Consider the following 20,093-nt stretch of genomic DNA (forward strand, 5'->3'; position numbering starts at 1 on the left):
GCAATTCTTATGTTTATGCACTACACCGCTTATTTATTTGTTTGATTTGTACACACAAAAGTCAGTCACAGACAACAGGAAGAGAGCTAGCTGGCAACTGCCATTAGGAGATGATGAACATCTGAACAGGAGATGAACTGGAGAGATATTAAGAGGGAGAAGAAATAAAAAAAAATGAGGGAGGAGGGGAGAGAAGAACAACACAAGAATAAAACATGCATGTGCGTCACACGGTTATCGGGCGGCATTTAACGTCTGGCACGAAATTGGAGCAAAATCGTAGGCTATGGTCGGGAGTCTAGATTTGTTGCTTGCAAGAATGCTGAAAGGGCCCTGTGGGCTACATCATATTTGGACGCGCGACCAATGAGAAGCATAGTGTCATCCATTGTAGCACATCATGCTAAGCCAAGTATTCAGTAGTCTCTGTAAAATACAGACCGCTGTGTACTTATGGAAGGACTGGCCAATATTATATGGCTCAGTGTTTGTGTTGCCCCGCAGGAAGCACAGCGATCACTGAGTGATTTGATTTATGGGGTTTTCCGTGCAAAAACCATGACTTCATTACTATTTTTACCAATATAGGACATCTTTAACGTCCCCAGTTCATGGGACACGGCGTTCTTGCATTTCGCCCCCATCAAAATGCGACCGCTGCGGCCGGAATTTGATCCCGCGACCTCGTGCTTAGCAGCGCTACACCCTAGACGCTAAGCTACCGCGGTGGGTAGGACGCACTGAGTGCCCGCTTATGTCGGTGCAACCGTTCAGGCACCATGAGACACCCTATATACACGAAGTTTCCATAACAAAGCTCTAACCCTCCATTTTTTTGTGCGCCCAACCCTTTTCGCAATCGGAACTTTGGGTCTCATTGTGTCCGCAAAGGGATTCCACACCATCTAAAATAAGTTTTGGCCTTGAGAGACCATATTTTTTTATTATTTTTACGAACTAGGAATTGTCCCGACCAAGCGACAACGACCGAAGCCTAGCGCGGCCACGGCCGCTGCTCAGCCTAGGCATGGTGGCACCGAGCCACCATATGGCGGCCTCCCAGCAAGCAACAGGACCTCTCCCGCGCCTAACTCTACCCGCTAGCAGTGCTGCCCAGTGCACCCTACCGAATTGCATGTATTTCATCTCATCGTTGGAATTCTCAGAAAAGGGTAGGAATGCCACCACGTCCGACGGCCCCCGACCCGGTGAGAGAACAGAGGCGGGACGGCAAGCTGTGCTCACACTACACCAAAAGAAGTAAATGGCGAACGAAAAGAAGCCAGCCGCGCGATGTACTGCCACTATCCTGACCACCAGATCCAGAGCACAACCAACCCAGAAAAGGCAGGCTGCCGCCCAAGACGTCGCCGCCCACACCGCTACTCAAGGATCATTTCAAGATTGTGCTGAGGCCCCACAAAGGTTTCGCAATCAACCAACTTACCAGCCCCCCGCTCGCTGATGAAATGGTAGCCACATGCCAGAACCAGGTGACCAGCGCCCAATTTATGCTTCGTTTACGGCCGGGTTCCAACATCGTATTGGTGTCGACGACGCCCCAGCATGTAGCAGACGTTGTGCGACGCCTGACTCATCCCGCCATTAACGACCGTTTTCACCCCATCAACGCCTATATGACCACTCGCGACGGAGTTTCCCGAGGTATTATTCAAGGTATCGAGCCCAACACCACTACTGAAGAACTCAAAGCCAGCTTGCGAGTTCGAATCTAAGGGGTGGAGATCCTGCAAGCCAGAATGCTTGGCCCCTCGAAGGCTGTAGCCTCACCTTCACGGACAACTACGTGCCGAAATACATCTAACACAGAGCGGTGAACTTCGTTGCTACCTCTATAAAGCAACCACCCAAGTCTGGGCCACGTCTGCCATCTAACCGGCCCCCGCTCGGACGTGTGCCCCACCCCCAACGTTTCGGTGCGCCGCACGTGCGGAACGCACGAGCCTACCGACGGAAACGAGTGCAATCTCAAGTGCGCCGCCTGCGGCGAAGCCCACGCCAATGGTGACAGAGAATGCAAGCGTCGACTCAAGCCACCACTAAAGAGATGTGCCCCGAAACAAGAAATACCTAGCCGTAAGCATCACGTGAAGCAGCAGCACCGCCCACGTTGGTTCAGCTCAGAACGAGAGGCGTCGCGGTGAAATCGCGGTCACCCTCCAAATCGAGAACCTCATCCAGAGCAAGGACTCCATCCCGGTTCAGGGCCCCGAGGCCAGATAATGCAGCAGCAAATAATACAGCAAGTGCAACAGAAAATGCAACAATTTCAACAACAGATGCAATCAGAACTCCAGCAGTGTAGAACTTATGTGAACGACTCCCTAACCAGCATTAGGAGCGAGGCGCGAAATCGCATCGGCGCCAGTCTTGCCGCAAACCCGAGATCGTTGGTCTATCGCCGCACCACAACTGTGTCCGACGTCACGGACATAGAGAGTATCAGAGATGGCAACTAATAAGGCACTTAATTTAATAAGGTAACCTAATTTAATTTTTATTTAAACTTAACTTGGAAAGAAGTTAACTCAATTAAATTAACAAGGCACTTAACATCTAGAAATCTGGCAGTGGAAGTACCGCACGTTTCACGAACATACGGCGGCCCTCCAGAGATATATCCCAATTTCACCAATTCCTCCCGACGTAATATGTCTACAAGAAATAGGGAAACGTCCGGTCAAATTGCTGGGTTATTACACACCATGTAATTCGGAATATCCCCGCGTTGCGATGCTTTTGGCCAAATCCATCCCGGTCAAAGAGAATTATTATAAGAAATTTGATACGAACCATCAATTAGTCAGAATCTTCCTCCAGAAAAGAGGGAAGGCTCGCACCATCGTTCTGAACATCTATAGCCGCCCTAAGAAGTGACATGAGGATTTCGCGGAGTTCTTCTCAGTAGCGAAATTGGCAGCGTACGCTAAAAACCAACTCGTGGTGGCGGCGATTTCAACGCAAATCACACATCATGGGAATATAACAAAGACACCCCCAAAGGAAACTCGCTAGAATGCACAACGGAGAAACTAAGCTTTCACTTGGCCGCCCCTTGACGGCGTCAACAAGGCTGGGTAATAGTTTGAGCAGGAATACTCTCCCGGAGCTTACGTTCACCTTTAACATTTAGAACGTCACGTGGTCAAACCTAGAAGAAAATCTAGACTGTCACCACTTTATCATCAGTACATCAATATAGTCACCAACATTACGCAGGGTAACGGGCGACATCATACTGACGGATTGGGCGACTTTTCGAAAACGCCCTTACCAGGAGCAAATACCAAATTATGTCCATGATTCGGTGACTTTTATCCACGAGGTGCACGAAGAGAATTCCAGGGAGGTCGCTCGCACAACATAAACGCTGGGCATCGATCGACACCTTCTCCATCTCTCGGAGAGCAGGCGCAATTTCCTCAAAAGGTGGAAAAGGCAACGCCTGAAGCGCAACCTTTAGAGACGCATACAAAGTCTCTCCGAGGAGGTCTACGAATGTGCCGCACAGCTGGCTACAGATGGTCGGGTACAATTTTGCAGCTCCCTTAGGGACACCTTGTGCACCTTTCGGACTTGGACAATCCTCAGAAGCATGCTGTATTCCGACAAGTCCAAATTGGCTGTGAGCCGAATGCTGCAAAGAATAGCAGACGACTTCGCGGGCACGGACCAAGACTTGATCCCGGCGCTAGTCAAACACTACATAGACACTGAGGACATTCGTCCAGCAACGTCACTTGCGAAGGATCGAACAATCTCGAATTAGACGCGCCTATCACGAAAGCGGAAGTTCTCGCCGCGGCCCAGGCGGCTAAAAGAAAGGCGGCTAAAAGCCCGCTGGCCGGACGAAGTCGCGAATTTATTGGTCAGAAACCTAAACTATGAGACCTTGTAATACCTCACCTCAACGAGCAATGTTTGGAGAAAGGCTACGTTCCACCAGAAAGGAAGGATGCCAAGAGAGATAATTTAATTGAAAGAAGGCAGAGAGGTCGGCCTGAGCTAAGGTGCCAAAATTATAACAATAATAACCCCGGGCAAAACACCCGCTCTCGAAGCCCTAAGAGCGATATCACTAACATCGTGTATGGGCAAGCTTTAAGAACGAGTGATTCAGATCGGACTTCAAAATTTTATAGAAAAGAACAACTAGTTCTCAGCTACCATGCTGGGTTTTCGTGCCGAGCTATCGACTCAGGACGCCTCCCTTATTCTCAGGGAGGAGGTCCTTAGCAGACTACCCAAAGGTGGTGAACATTTAATCCTCACTTTAGACCTTAAAGGAACATTCGATAACATCTCTCACGGAACAATTCTATCCGAGCTCAATGCAATAGGCGGAGCGAGAATTTTAACCAGAACAGATCCTTCCTCTCCGGGAGAACGGCCGCCATAGGGCTACAGCAGACCAGATTCGACCCCATACAAACGCCATACAAGGGCACACCACAGGGAACCATCTCCCCATAGCTCTTCAACAACGGAATGCGCAAGCTCGCTCACGCGCTCGAAGAAATCCCGCTCCTTGGTTACATTTTGCATGTGGATGGCATCACCCTCTCGGCTATAAGAAGCTCACTTGCGCAAAAAGAGCAAACACTACTAGAAGCCGCGTAGGCCATAGCCGGATTCGCCACGAAAACTGGACTCATCTGCGCCCCCGACAAGTCGGAAGTCATTCGCGTCCACGGCAAACGCTACAAGAGCAACAGGGAAATGGTGCAGATGAACATCAGTAGACACGACGTTCTCGTCATGCCTCCTTGAAAGCTTACTTTTTAGCATTATTAGTGTGTGTGCAAAGAAGCCTGCTTTTGCAATTGCGGAGTGTAAAAAGTGATAGAATAGCCGATTGGTAATGTGATAATGATGTAATAGTAGATGATTGGTAGCCTTAAAAATGAATATTGGTGACGTCACCGCACTCACGTCGTAACATAAAAATAAAATAAAAAAATAAGAAGGAAATAATCTGTACTCGAACCCGAACAGAAGAGAAAGAAAGCCGGGCGCGGTTAACCAGACCCGGTCTTTAATTGAATTAGTAAGTACACATAATTTGCCCTATGTTTTCCTTGCTGTCTTTGTTGGCTTCTCATGATATGATTAATAAATACCGGGACCCTCGGTTAACCCCCTTTCTTCTCGTTCTTACATAATGAGGGTCTCGGACCCGGCAACATTGTTGCTTTCAGGTAGCATGTGCGGGTTTATTGACCAGTAGCCTTCACCCAGAAAGATCACTTAGTAGCGACACCTGCGCCAGAAAGGAAGTTCCACATCCGCCGTCAAGGTTTGCGAGTGGTGGCACTGGCTAACACTCCCAAGGTTAGTTCTAGTAGTAACACATAAATACTCAAGAACGTGGATGGGGAAACCGCGCCGCGCTAACTCAATTGGTTAGAGCATCGCACGCGCAATGCGAGGACGTGGGATCGTTCCCCTCCTTCTGCAAGTTGTTTTTTCATCCGCTTTCATTTCCGTTAATGTATCATTTATTTAAATCAATTAGTACGTAGAAATAATTTCCCTTGTGTTGGTGTCTTTGTTGGCTTCTCATGATATAAAATATGCCCCAGAAATTCTGAGAATTCTCTACTAATGCGTAAGACTTCTTTGGCACCCGAAAAGCGATCGGTAGACATGCATAAGCTAGGAAAGGCAAGTTAGCAAAATCGATTTAACAGCCGAGGCAAACAATGCTTACGCATTAGTAAACAATTCTCAGAAGTTCCGTAGCATTTCTGTTCCTTATCATATCTGTACGGCTTAGACCATATCATAACGTTCCAAACACAGCTCCATTCCATACACTCACAGGATTTATTTTTGTTTGATATGCATAAGCATTTCTATGCCTACCCGACGAGGACACCCGCCTGTCCGACCTTCATGTAAGACAATCGCTTTGAAGATTGGTCCAGCAGCAGCGAGCGAATTCACTTTCGTTCTGCTTCTCGCTTCAACGCGAACTAAGCGGCGAGGACACGGCGCACACAAAGGTATCAGTACTCGGCGCACTGTGTCTCCATTGCAGATCACTTTCAAAATAAAGCCTGAGCGTCTCGCTTCAGCGCGAACGAAGCGGCGAGAACACAAGCTCACGCGGCCACGTCCTGCATAGGCGCCGCCGGAGCACGATTGATCACGGTTGATAATGGTTCGAAGCAGATGGATAAAGCGCTAAAGAGATTACTCATAATATTAGAACGTCATCAAAGCATCTGATGCCGCCACCTGTACCAGATTGCTGGCGTCATCAATTCACCTTGCGCCGCCGTCCGCAGCAGCTTGTGTCGCCGCAGGGCTGTCGTTTATACTGGTCGAATCAAGTTTCTTAACATTGATAATGACACCCGGCTGCGTGGAGATGAGAAAGTGGCACAATGCTTACACATACTCAGACAACTTCCAGAGAAGTGTCTGCGTGAATTTTTAAAATTTCTTATTACGGCAAAACAGAGCTGCGCTCCCAGCGCTACTTCGTCCTCAGTAAAGAGAGGTTATGCAAGCTCGTTTGCTGGTACTTGCATTCGGCGCACGCATAACTTTTGCACATATATTCACAAATATGTTCGCCGAGATTCTGACCGACCCAGCAGCAGATAGCAAACAGCAGCATCACCAGCAGCAGCAGCAACCACGCGAAATCCAGGTGGATATATATAGGCAAAGAAAGTTTCGCTTTGATAAGCCGACAAATACAACAACATTTCAATGAACGCAAAATTACATTGCTTAGACCTAAGAGCGTTTCGTGTCCTCAGTAGTGGCATTAAAATGAGTCTAAGCGCTGCAACGGAAGCGCTATAGCAGAGGACCCAGTTTTCCGTACCTCTATTTTTGATGTCTCTTCATTTAGTGCGTGTCGAGCCAGCGAACTTCGTGCGTCTAAGATGCATATGCCAGTATTTAAACAGCAGTCAGCCACTTTAACGCGGCCGTAAGAACACTAACAGCCTGCGCGCTGTTTCTGCTTAGAATTGTCCGATGTTCGGTGCGTTCAGCTCGGAATGATCAGCTTTTTCCTTTTTAGAAAAGTGTGAGCATCTAGTTCGGAACTTTCAAGCATGGCCGGAATAATCGAATAGATGAGTACGCCACCATGGAATGAAAGGACATTGACTATACGTATTAGCATTTTTATGACGTCTAGAGCATGTGGTCTAGCGTAGACACAACTTAGTCGACAGCATGAAGCTCTTTGTAAGTGTGTAAACATATCTACAGGGACGACACTGGTAACAATTTATTCATTCAATAGCAGCCAGCGAATGTTGACTGACGAAACAGGAAATCACCCAAAAACGTTTAGGGACCGTAATGACATAATAAGGATTATGTAAAAGAAAGCAATAATATTTACATTTTACGTGTCGTAGCATGAAAGAAAAGCATGACGCAAGGTTGTATGGTTGATACCGGCATATCTACATAGAAAAATATAGAAAATGCAAATTTTCATTGCACTTCGACGTCAGCATTGGCCTACTGGGCATATCACTGCATGGCCTCTCATTTCATGCCGACATGCATTACTCGTAGTTACCAGACCTGTTAGCTGCAGTGAACTATGAAATGCTGTTCTCGGTCACCTTCTGGAATACTAGACCAATTGTAGGATTAATTAAATGCGCTAATCTTCAAGGAAGCGCAGAGAATGCTCCTGTGTTCATGTGGCACCACGAAGCAACTCGTCCTTAGTGTTCGCCACTACCGGTGCCGCTGGCGTCCATGTAAATGTTCGACGAGGCGTTAAAGTTTGAAGTGAATATCATTTGGTCCGTGGGTAGCTGGAGCGGGTACACCTGCGTTTAGAAGAGAACGAGAAAAGACGACGTAAGTTTCTCAGGTTGCCGACATCTCAGGGTGCCGGCACAAGATAACCGCGATTTATTTCAATGATATTCCTCTTCGCGTTTCAGCAGTGGTTCGAACAGCATTCCGCATATGCGTTATCACTTGGGCCACCCGGTCATGAAGAGTGAATGATAAAAACTGAACGACATAGCTTTCGCCAAACACCTGCAGAAGCATACCAGGCCGTCAGCCAGGCAAACATATCCAGCTTTTATCAGCGAAATGTCATTTTAGCTAACACGGTAATAAATGAATAGTAGATACTACCAAAGCAAGCTTGACAGAACTTCAGGGCTGGAAACTGTCCGATTTTCTCATTAGCAGCCTTTAACTAGCGCCTCAGCAGACGACGCGCGCGCCTGGTGGTTAGCGGCCACGGCAAAAGTGCCACCCCGTCGCCTCCCATATTTTTCAGCGCGGTGCGTGAAGCAGCGTGCCGCAGGTAATCTAGGAGGTCATGCCGAGGAGCCGAGTGATCCGAGTCATGCGTCACTTCTGGCGAGTGGCAATGACAGCGTTTTTTCAGTTTCAGTATCCTATATTTTTGAGTATTCGACTTTGTTTCAGTACGCCTATTTTTCCTAGTCTTTCATCATGCATCCACTCGTGTTTCAAACGTAAAATTTTGCACGGAGGCTTTTCTGTATATTACATTATCTGAACCTAGACCAACCTAGACCTTTTTTACGTGGTCCAAAATTTCGTTTCAGTTGGGCTTCAAATATTTCGGAATGAAGGGAATTCATGCAGATCCAGTGCCTGAGTGAGTGAGTGAGTGAGTGAGTGAGTGAGTGAGTGAGTGAGTGAGTGAGTGAGTGAGTGAGTGAGTGAGTGAGTGAGTGAGTGAGTGAGTGAGTGAGTGAGTGAGTGAGTGAGTGAGTGAGTGAGTGAGCGAGCGAGCGAGCGAGCGAGCGAGCGAGTGAGTGAGTGAACGAGCGAGCGAACGAGCCAGCCAGCCAGCCAGCCACCCACCCACCCAGCCAGCCCGCCAGCCAGCCAGATAATTAACAGGGAGAGGCGGGCTAGTTGGTGGTCGATATTGGAATGCATCATGTAACCGCGCAAACGACAACGGACGAAGAAGGAAACACACCGCGCCTGTCCTGTGTGTTTCTTTCTTCGTCCGTTGTCGTTTGCGCGGTTACATGATGCATTCCAACAGCCAGATAAAACAGGTAGAAACAGCACCAGATAAATGAAGTAAGGCAGGAAGGTGAGCGAGAACACAATATACAGATTTCTAGGCTTCACATTGTTTAGGGAAGGGGAAGTCGAAATTTGAGAGGGAAATATTGGAGACAGACACCGCACTAGTGCTTCAGCATCGCCGCCAGAACAAGTTGTCATCAATTAATGCTGAAGTGGGCAAGCAGGCGAACAAGTAAAATGGGGCAGAAATGCATGCATGTCGATAGAAATAGCTGTAGCCGAAGTAACAAATATTGAGGCTTCTGTGCCTCTTTCATACGCTAAATCATTTCTACAAGTCACCTCTTATACATGTCTCACCGGAGCAACATATCCCTGAGGAACGGTTCCCAAAAAGCTCGAACTTTGGCGGTCCTGCTGTAGTTGCTGCTGCTGCTCTTGCAGCGTCTGTTGCTGGTGCTGTAGCTGCTGGCTCTGTGTTTGGTGCATCGAGTCCCTCCGGGAGGAGTTGTCCGTACAGCCGGCGGGAGCCGTAGCCAGCAAATAGGGTGCCGGCGTCAACGCGCCCGTCGGTCCGGCGATCGTCGACGTTGGCACCGACAGCGTCGTCGTCGGCAGGGACAGCGTGAAAAGCGGAGCGTTGGCGCTCTGTGCGATTGAGGCGGTGTACGATGTAGAAAGGGGAAGGAAAGAACGAAGCGGTTAGGAGGAGCCTTTACGAACTTTCGCTCTTTTCTTCAAACTAAAATGAAGTCCGGCAGCTTTCTGTGCGGCATTTATTAGAGTTCTCGTACATCCAGTGGCGTAGCAACAGGGGGGGCCGAGGGTCCGTGGGCCCCGGGTGCAAGAGGCCAGCGAGGGGGGGGGGAGGGGTGTCATATACGTCTGAAGACACCCCTCTTTCTGCCGGCTACACCCGGGGAGGGGGGTAACAGAAGACCCGGGTGCTGGCCGTCTGGCCCCGAGTGCCAGACGACCTAGCTACGCCACTGCGTACATCCCTTCCCCTCTCCTTCGATGGAGTTAATTCACGTTGTATGGGTACAAGCTGAGTAAATGCGCGCCATCTTAGCGTACGAGAGCTCTCAAAAACGTGAAAATAGCTCTAATGAAGAATCGCGTGAAGCAACACTACAACACCCAGAATGAGCAATATCGCCAATAGAAGCAGCTAGGACTGCAATTTCACAGACAGCACTCGAGCGTCCTATGTAAATGCGAATCGGTCGTGTACCGTCACAGTGGCCGTCAGGTTGGGGTTGATGAAGTGCACGAGCATTAGCTGCTCGGAGACCCGGCGCAGTTCCTCCTGCTGCCTGAGGATCTGTTGCTGCAGCGCCTGGTGCCTGCGCCGAAGGTAATCCTGGAAATGGTCCTGCTGCGGTGGCTGCTGCTGCTGGTGTTGTCCACCGGCCGACTGCTGCTGCTGCTGCGACCGGGGCGACAACTGCCCCTGCGGCTGTGAGTGCATGGGTCTCGTGCTGATGTGTGAGTCGTTCTCCAGGCACGCCGAGAAGCTCCCCGGTTGCAGAACCTGTCGTGGCCGTCCCTAAGGTGAGGTTGTATTCAGACCACACCTGTGGAACAGCCGCGTTTATGAAAAATTTCAAAGAGAGTGAGCAAACACCCAGTGTGGCTCTCGTAGGCCGACGTGTTGTGGCAGCTGCTATGGTGTTGGAAGTAAGGTTTGCTCCTGGCGTTTCAGGCACCAAACTCGCGTGCCTGCTGCGTCAGTGCATTGACAATTCTGTGTGAGATTTTCTTTAGATGCAATTATCAACGTCCCATCCTCGTATGTCAATAGTAGCCGTGCGGTTACGACAGCGATTTCTGTTATATAATGCCTCTTGTCATGAAAGAAACCGAACCCCCACTGCCACTGTTGTAACGAATTTTCCTGTATTCTAAAGCTGACTTACTCTCGTATACAGAAATTCACCTAACTTAAAGCCCACGCCTGTCTTGGTAAATAGTATGTCTGACGCGAACGCGCCCAAAGAAAAGCAATGAGCATCTCAGGCACGTTCACATCAGGCATTATACTAAGTGAAGCATAGGCTTCAAATTAAGGCACATTTCTGTATGCGGAGGTTAGTCGTAATGTCAGAACTTTCACCGTACAGAAAATAAAGCAGCTGTAGTGCTACATCTGAACTGAATTACTCCACGAACGAAAATAAGCTTGCAGAAGTCGCTAGGCAACCAGAATGTTTAAATATTAGGACATTTTAGCAAGGTTTGCAAATATTTGCCTTGCTTAGGATGAAAAATAAAAGTGATTTTAAGGAATCGCAAGATGCCTAACAAATTTCGCACGGAAATATACCACTTTCGGCTTTTTGTGACTTCGGGTTACAAACTTTTCAACCAGTAATTGCCGTGCAGTGTCATGAAACGCAGTTAGTACTTCAGCCGAGAGGCGGCGCTGTCATTCTGCTTCCCAAGCTTCCCAATAGAGAGTAGAAAGCGGACCGCTTTACGTGGCCTTTCTAGACATTACAGGAGCCTATGACAACGTAGACCGCGACATTTTGTGGGATATTCTGGAAGGGAAAGGCTTAGGTGACGATTGACTACAGCTTTTGAGAGAGATTTACCTAGAAAATACCGTTTGCATTGAATAGGAAGGGACGAGGGGCGAGGAGAAAGTTTATATCGACAAGGGACTGGGGCAGGGGTGCCCTTTATCGCCACTACTGTTTATGATGTACATGGTGAGGATGGAGAGGGCGCTAGAAGGAAGTAATATCGGTTTTAATCTCTCATACAAACAGGCGGGTACAGTATAGTACAGTACAGTATTGTAAAGCAGCAGCTTCCAGGTTTAGTTTATGCGGACGATATTGTGCTCCTAGCTAACAAGCAAAGTGATTTGCAACGTCTGGCTAATATCTGTGGGCAGGAAGGCGAGAATATAGGTTTGAAATTTAGTGTTAGAAAATCAGGTGTTATGGTATTCAATGAAAACAGTGAACAGTCAGTGGCGACACAAGGCCAGGAAATACCTCGGGTAACAGAATACAAATACTTTGGTATATGGATAAACGAAGGCAATAGATATATGGAAACACAGGAAAAAACAATAGCAGTGAAGGGCAAGAGAAATGCAGCCATAATGAAGCACAGAGCGCTAAGGGAATACAATAGGTGCGAGGTGCTCCGAGGTATTTGGAAAGGTGTAATGGTTCCAGGACTTACTTTTGGAAATGCGGTTGTTTGCTTTAAATCAGGGGTACAATCAGGACTCGACGGGAACCAAAGGTCAGTGGGTCGCCTCGCATTGGGCGCTCACGGGAAGACTACAAATGAAGCTGTGCAGGGGGATATGGGCTGGACTAGTTTTGAAGTGAGGGAAGCTCGCAGTAAAATTGAGTATGAAGAACGGCTGAGGAATATGGAAGAAAGTAAACGGGCTGGGAGAGTGTTGAGGTATCTGTACAGGAAAAACATTGAATCACAGTGGAGGAAAAGAACTAGGAGGCTTACCAGCAAGTATGCGGCCTGTAGGGTGGGCAACAGATCAACAAAGAACGTCAAGCGGAAAGTCAGACAGGCCGAAATAATCTCATGGGTGGCGGCAATGGAAAAGAAACCTGCCATGAGTAACTACTTAAAAGGAAAAAGAAAACGAAATCTGGAAAGAAACAATTTATGGTAACTCAAAGGGAAGCTCATTAGTTTTCGAAGCGAGATCGGTATGCCTTAGAACACGCACCTATAAAGCGAGATATAAGAAGGAAGAAGAAGCATGTGCTTGCTGCGGTAAAGCTAGGGAAACTATGGAGCATGTTTTATTAGAATGTGAAGACGTCTACCCAGCGGTCGATTTAGGCACCACTAGCCTCCTTGAAGCCCTTGGGTTCAGCGAGAGCAGTGGAAAAGTAAAGATGTCCGCACTAGGGATTAGTAAGAGGCGATTGGAGGATTGGTGGAATAAAAGTAGGGAAACGACAAAAAACGGAGACGTACAGAAGCACAGTTCGCAATAGGAGATCAGAAGATTTGGTTGTGGGAGTTCATAGGGTTTCCTTTTTTCTTTTTTTACTGTTTAACCTAGGTACGACATTAGGCAGTATAATAGCAAGAGCTTGGTGGCGCAACCCATCGCCCCGTTTCAAAGAGGACGCTCATAACATCCATCCATCCAATCCATCCATCCAATTTGAAGAAGGACAGTGAAGCTGGACAGTGAAGATGGACATAAATGCGCGGCTAAAGCGCACAAATATTTATACCTCAAAAGAGTGGACACAGGATGGAGGTAGGGGTCCAGAATATTGTCAATCAAGTATAAGGTAATTGAAAGTTCAAATATACAACCAGGAGTGATCTAAAAGAGAGTGAGAGAAACAGAGGCAGTGAATTGGGTGCAAAAGGTGGAAACATAAAAGGTAGAGATTTACAAAAATAAAAAGCAAGAAATTGGAAGGAAAAATCTGTACGACAACACAGAGGGTAATGCCTTGCTATTTAAGGTCGCAAGACACGAGCGCTTACTTCAACTGAAGTAGTAGGCGCCTGTGCTTCTTTCAAGTGACGCTTTATAACTCCTGTAAGTGTTTTCTTTTAGTAGGTCGTACTACCTTAGCCGCACGCTTTTATGCTTCCCCGTGTGCTAGGGGGTCAGCGCTTCTCAAGCTGTTCTTACAGCTTTTACCTGTCCTCCTCGTAACCTTTTCTTGTTGCGGAATAAAATTCAATTCAATTTAATTCAATTCTTTGCTCCCGTACGTGTCCCGAACAATCTTGCGCCGCTTGCCGCCATGGATTCGTACCAACTAGCCTGATCAAATTGCCTGTTGCTACTTGAGGGCCGGCAGGCTGCACGAAGACAAAAACATTCCGGACCAAAAATTCGCAACATCATGAGGCCTGTGTCGGCTGCTGGTTCGGAAATGACTCGGCACATCGTAATGGAATGCCAAAATATTCACCCTGCAATACTCTTAGATAGATACAAAAGTGCTAAGATTGAAAGTGGATGGAAGCATTAACTGGCCAGCAGTTGGGATTAGGGAGAGACGTTTAAAGTACTGGTGCGAAAATTGCAGGGAAGAGGTTGATAGAACCGGAGTTGTTACCAGCATAGGCAACTGTACAAAAGATAGAGAGAGAGAGAGAGAGAGAGAGAGAGAGAGAGAGAGAGAGAGAGAGAGAGAGAGAGAGAGAGAGAGAGGTTGTAATGAAGAAAGCAAAGATTGAGGAGAGAGAGGCACAATGCTAAACAGCGATAGATGTACTCAAACCTGGCTGGGTCAAGCAGCCTAGGTAACTTTTCGTCCCCCCCTCCGTTTCAGGTTTCAGATGGGATTACAATAGAAATATTACTACTACTACTACCACCACAAATAATAATAATAATAATAATAATAATAATAATAATAATAATAATAATAATAATAATAATAATAATAACAGTACTAATAATACAAATAAACTGATAACGATTTCAAGAAGAGTTTCTTGAGTCGAGGTGGGGTTTCGAGCGGAGAAACGTTGTCCCATAGAAAGCGTACGCGAGGCTCGAATCAAGTCTGTCTGGTTGGCATTCAGCATCTCGCGCCTGCTCCCTTGCCAGCTCGTCGCGCTCATGCGGTGGCCGAGGCGGCGGTTCGCTCACTCGCCTGCGCCGCCGCAGCAGCCGTGCCGCAGTGGCCGGACCCGGCAAAGGTGGCCGCGATGGGCTGCAGCGCGGTGAGCGTGATCAGCGGCGCACGGCACACGGTGGTGGTCTGGTAGGGCGGCCGCTGGTCCATCGGCTCGTGCTGCAGCCGCGACGAGGCCGGCTCCGAGGAGGCGAGCGGCGCCAGTCGTCCCCCCGTCGCCGGAGACTCGCGCGTGATCGTGCACGCCTCGGTGAACGGCAGCGACAGCTGGTTTCCGCAGCTTCCGGCGCCGCCGCTGCGTTCTTCCCGCAGCACCCCTGAAGCGTGTATTATTTGGGGGAGAAAATACGGTTGAAGTTCTTTGCAAAGCGCACAGAACTTACACATTGTTAAAGAAAGAACAAACAAACATACAAACAAAAACAGTTCAAGTTCCTTGCAAAACACACATAACTCACACGGCCCACTTACAGTTATGCTTATGTTCAGCTACCATTGCCTTACTCTCGGCGTCGAAGTCGGCCAGAGTCAGCGGGAGGAATGTCGCGACGCCATATTTCATATTTATGGTGGCTCGGGAGGATACCAGTGGAGCAAGGTTGACATGCAAAGGTAGGGAAGCAAGGTGTAATCAGCGTGGTGCCCGATTTAAGGAAGGTATGGTAGAAGAATGGGCTAGTCGGTAATCCTGTCGAAATAGTACCGATAATTAGGAGTAATCTTTCATAAAAATATCTTATTGGATATACACATCGACACCAAGCAAGTTAGGCTGGTTCAGTTGGAGAAATTTTTTACAACCGTAGTGTTCTACCACGTGATAGTACGAAAATTATTTATAGCAGTTTGTTTCTACCTATACTTAAAGAATGTCGTATGGTACGGCAATCAACGACCATACGTCATCCTATTCAGAAATTACACATAAGGAAACGAATTCTACGAGCTACAGGTGGTGTTTCTAATTACACTAACGCTCCTCCTTTGTTTCGCAAATACGAGATTTAGTAAGTAACCAGACTGTGATATAGAGTTTGAAACTGCAAAAACTGCATATTCTTTTTTGAGGAACCTAGCTCATCTTGCAGGCAATAAAGCCGTGCATCCTACGAAAAACCATGAGCCTTGGATAGTGCGAACATACAAAACAACATATCACCAACAAGCATTACAAAACAAGTTGCCCAGACTATTCAATGCGTTTCACAAAAACAAGTTTCATTTTAGAGAGCGTCAATTAAAAAAAATTACGCGCTCATTTGAGGACCCCTAATCTATCTCTTCTTTCTTTTCCACATGTGCTTCTGACTGTTCATGTGACATCAGTTTTTGTTAGTAGTCCTGCGCTGCTGTGAATGTAAAATGTTTTCTTGGTAAAATGTTACAATTTACGCTTTATGTAACTAAGCGTTGTTAATACGTTTCAGTATGTTTGCTACTGTTTATGCGCATGTGACAGCATGTAGCTGTGCAGCTGCTTTTTATGGGGGCCTGTGGCTTCATCAAGCTGTCGATCTCGGCAGCTTTTTCTGCTGGTCTACAGCACCGTTTATGTTGTTTACGGCGCGAACAAATCTTTCTGATCATCATCATCATCATCGCCGCCGCCGCCGCCGCCGCCATCGTCATCATCATCATCATCATCATCATCATCATCATCATCATCATTATTATTATTATTATTATTATTATTATTATTATTATTATTATTATTATTATTATTATTATTATTATTATTATTATTATTATTATTATATTGACGTGACTACAGCGCAGAAGCAGCGGAAGAACGAATAGCCGGAACAGGCACAAGCGCTGTTAAACTGAAGTTCATGATCACTCTTGTGTCTGCACCTGTTATTCGTCTGTCTGTGCTACAGGTGCTTCAATTTGAGCAAAACGGTTAACGTTGCGGCGACAGGTACATGCATTTTTCACGCTTAAGAGCTCTCTGCTCCTTCGCGCGGTCTGCGATCCTATACAATGTGTGAGGGAACGAGCACAGTCGCTTTATCACGACAGACGCGCAGGTGTTTTGATCGAGAGCTCGTGGAACGAGCGTCTTAACGACGAGTAGATGGAAAAATTACCAAATATGTGCGTCGATGTATACAAACTGGAGTGGTCACTTCGCATTAGACGCGGTCACAGGTCCAGCTGTCTTAGGAACTACAGCCACATTCTAGCATAGCCTTGTGCACAGATGACGCCCAAGGTTCCAGTTTCAAAAACGTTTGCAACAGTAATGGCCGATTTCCTTAGCAGCAGAGAAAGTATTTGGTTATCTGTAGAAGGGACACGAACAGATGACGTGTTCTTTAGTTGCACCGGCGAAGCAATGATAGCGATCATTTTGCGGCTATCGGTTTCTTCCGATAAGATAACTGGGCGTTGTTGCAGTCGTATAGAATGACTGAGGCCACCGTCAGGATAGTGAACCTTCTTTTTTCCTCACCCTTTTGTCAAGGAACTATAGGAGCACTGATCCAAGCCGTGCTCACGATTGCGTACTCACCGCCGGCGCATCCGGACTTCTCGGACAGATTGGGAGACAGGCTGTCCCTGGAGCTGACCGAAGGCGCGGAGGAGACCCGCGAGCTCTGGTAAGACGTGCGATTCGGCACCGACGTCCGCGAGTACGACGCCGATGCACCACTGGATGGCGCCGCCTTGCTGTGCGTCAAGTCCTCGTCGTAGCTTGGGTGAGTCGCCAGGCGTACGACACGATTGCCATGGAATCGAGTCACAAATTTGAATGCCCGTAAGTATACCACACAGCTTTTGCGATGCTCAGCCAATCAATGTGTAAAGTCGCATAATCTTATTCCAATGTGCTGGGGATTTCTTTAAGTATAGCAAAGCTTATACGGAAGATTTCACCTACATATTCTTGTGAGGCTTTGCAACTACAGGGTAATTAAGTTTCGACTTCATGATCAATCAATAATGTCGCAACTTTTAATAGAAGGACTCGAACCACTGGCCCAAAGTAAAGGTACCCATCCATTATTGCATAACGAGAAAGGGGGAAAAATGATATTTCCCAATTGCTGACGGAACGCAGCATGGCGAACATCCCGTCGAACATGGTAGTGCTTTTGTAAAGCGGTCATGTGCAGCAGTACTGTGCCCTGGAGTAATATTGAGCAAGCAGAGGGGTTAATTAACTCGTAGCTCAGCTTCCACGTTTTTTTTTCTTTGCTACTACTGCACATATTCCCAAAAAGAATACACGTCCACAAACCTGGACACCGTGACTGAGGGGGTGTAAGCCCCGCTACGATGCAATGAGGTCGGGGTTTTCAGTAGTGTTGCCAATTCTTTTCTTCGTGTGTGTTGCTAAACTGAAACAAACAAGTCGCAAAATTTTCGCTAAATTTTGCGGCAAAGTCACTAAAGTTGTCCGTAGAACTTTTGAGTGACCCTTAAATAATGTGGGCGTTTAGGAACACTATAGTATAAACTAATATGGCATAACGCATCTACTCACGCGTTTAACATTCATCTATATAGTGTAAATGTAGGTGAGGAATAAACAGTGAATTTGCCAACGTTCTGTAGCGGGCTTTTGCCTTACTAGTAGATTTTCAACACGACGGATGATGACAGTTAAATTCTGAGTTTACCTTTCAAATGTCCGATTACAAATTGAGAATTCTTCAACAGAACATGGGTAACCTGATTTTCCTATCACGAAGACGCACTTGGTTCACGTTATGCCTGCAAATATTCTGGTTATGGGTGGTCATGAGAAGAGAACTAAGTTCTGCGACATGTGCTTGGTCATATCAAAATGGTAAAGACAATTACATGTCCTTATGCAGGTCAAATACAGTGTTTCAGCCGCGTGCTCGAGTCCAGCCACTCAAATATACATATTGGAGTGGCTGGCTTCGATATGTATATACACGCATTTCAACAGTTGTCTGTCTTATTGTTGCCTTGCTGCTTCTTAATCTCACCTCACCGCTCGTCTTAGTCTGTCTCGTCGTCCAGTGCCCCTTTGCTTCGCGCTGCTATTCTCCACACTTCTAAATCCCACCTCAAAATTTACTGGAGTAAGTGTCGGTAAGTTGCTACGCTTGCTAAAATCCACTAATCCAACGTATTTAATAAAACTGCAACATTCACAGCGTTAAGGTTCATTCCAATTGGCTCTAGAAAGGAGAAAAAGACATGAATTTTGTGAGAGCAATGGGAAGCCTACCAATGTTGTCGCACATAACTGCAGCGTGTGGCCTCTGTGAATGGAAACCACCGTTGATTCATCATGATCACAAAGTACACACGCCTACAGTCAATTTTGGCCGCCTAATTGTAGCTTTTCAATAATAAAGCACGTCTCCATTTTTGAAACTACTTTCTTAACTTCAAAATTGGTGAAACGTCTCCAATTGTCACATGGCTAAATATAAAAAAAAAACAAGTACAGCTTATCTGTGACAGTTAAATGGTTCTGGCAATCAAAGGCCTTACTAAAATCAAAGAAAAAAGCCAAGCGTGAAAAGGCCTTTGCGTTGCTAAACAGCCAAAGAAGTCGCTAAGCTTAGCGACAAATTCGCTAAAATACCCACCCTAGAACTTATCAGTTACATTCATCTGCGTGCGTCATGCGTGCGCATACGTGTGTACATGTCTTAGAGCTTGCGCTCACCGTCGGTGCAGCATGCAAGTTGAGTTGCTGAGCGCGTGTTCTGCAGAATTGCTTGTACTGTGTGCAGTCGTTGTACCGTGGCCCAGACATAATCCTCAGACCATGGCATGCATTTCTTTATGTTGTTATATTTCTATCCGTTACCCAAGCTTGGGTACTGCGCGATGCGAAGAGGCGCGACTCCGCTTTACGTGATAGCGTTGTGTGGTCGTAATAAAGCTATCTCATTGATTCGATTTACGTCCCAAAGCAATGTTTTGACTATGAGGTACGTCGTTTGGTGAAAGGTCTGTGGATTAACTATGAGCACCTGCGGTTGTTTACAAAGTCGTGCGCTCTGAATGACCACTGAAGGTTAATTCTCGCAGACTTGTCCACGTCCGTGTACGTCGAATTAGAATTCACCATTCGAGTGAGAGTAGATACTTGATCATCACGTCACACCTGTAAACAGCGGCAGATAACACTCAACGGCCATCGACGAGTTCATCAAAGCTAGCGTTCAACGACCTCTGGTAGGCATATGATACCGCGGTGCGAAACGCCGTCTCGCTGCACTGCCTACCTCATGACGGTGTTGGTGCATACGACAAATTCCGGCTTGGAGCTCCACTGGTGGTAGGTGATGTAGTAGCGCGTCTGCAACCAGATCCACTGCTGGCCCTTGGTCAGGAAGCGGTAGTGGCAGGACGTGCCTTCGCCTGTCTGCATCACTGGCAGTGGGGCGAGCAGCGACATCACTCAGCTCATGACCCCGAAGTGAAGACATAACTTGAGGTCCGGCACACACAAATCGCCTG

General features: G+C 47.1%; 1 protein-coding gene across 1 annotated transcript in view; it reads right to left on the bottom strand.

Annotated features, from left to right (window-relative positions):
- Nucleotides 1–7,272: 7,272 nt before the first annotated feature.
- Nucleotides 7,273–20,093, bottom strand: part of Clk (circadian locomoter output cycles kaput protein Clock) — a 72,193-nt gene continuing 59,372 nt past the window's right edge. The window contains exons 9-14 of the mRNA XM_075687260.1: nucleotides 19,859–20,006; nucleotides 17,122–17,336; nucleotides 14,658–14,956; nucleotides 10,268–10,567; nucleotides 9,394–9,681; nucleotides 7,273–7,832 (exon numbers count right to left, since the gene is read on the bottom strand). Of these exons, the coding sequence (XP_075543375.1) occupies nucleotides 7,725–7,832; nucleotides 9,394–9,681; nucleotides 10,268–10,567; nucleotides 14,658–14,956; nucleotides 17,122–17,336; nucleotides 19,859–20,006 (1,358 nt within the window). The 3' untranslated portion in view covers nucleotides 7,273–7,724. The remainder of the gene's footprint in view (nucleotides 7,833–9,393; nucleotides 9,682–10,267; nucleotides 10,568–14,657; nucleotides 14,957–17,121; nucleotides 17,337–19,858; nucleotides 20,007–20,093) is intronic.

Source organism: Dermacentor variabilis, chromosome 4, assembly GCF_050947875.1.
Source record: "Dermacentor variabilis isolate Ectoservices chromosome 4, ASM5094787v1, whole genome shotgun sequence".
In the NCBI taxonomy this organism is placed as follows: domain Eukaryota; kingdom Metazoa; phylum Arthropoda; class Arachnida; order Ixodida; family Ixodidae; genus Dermacentor; species Dermacentor variabilis.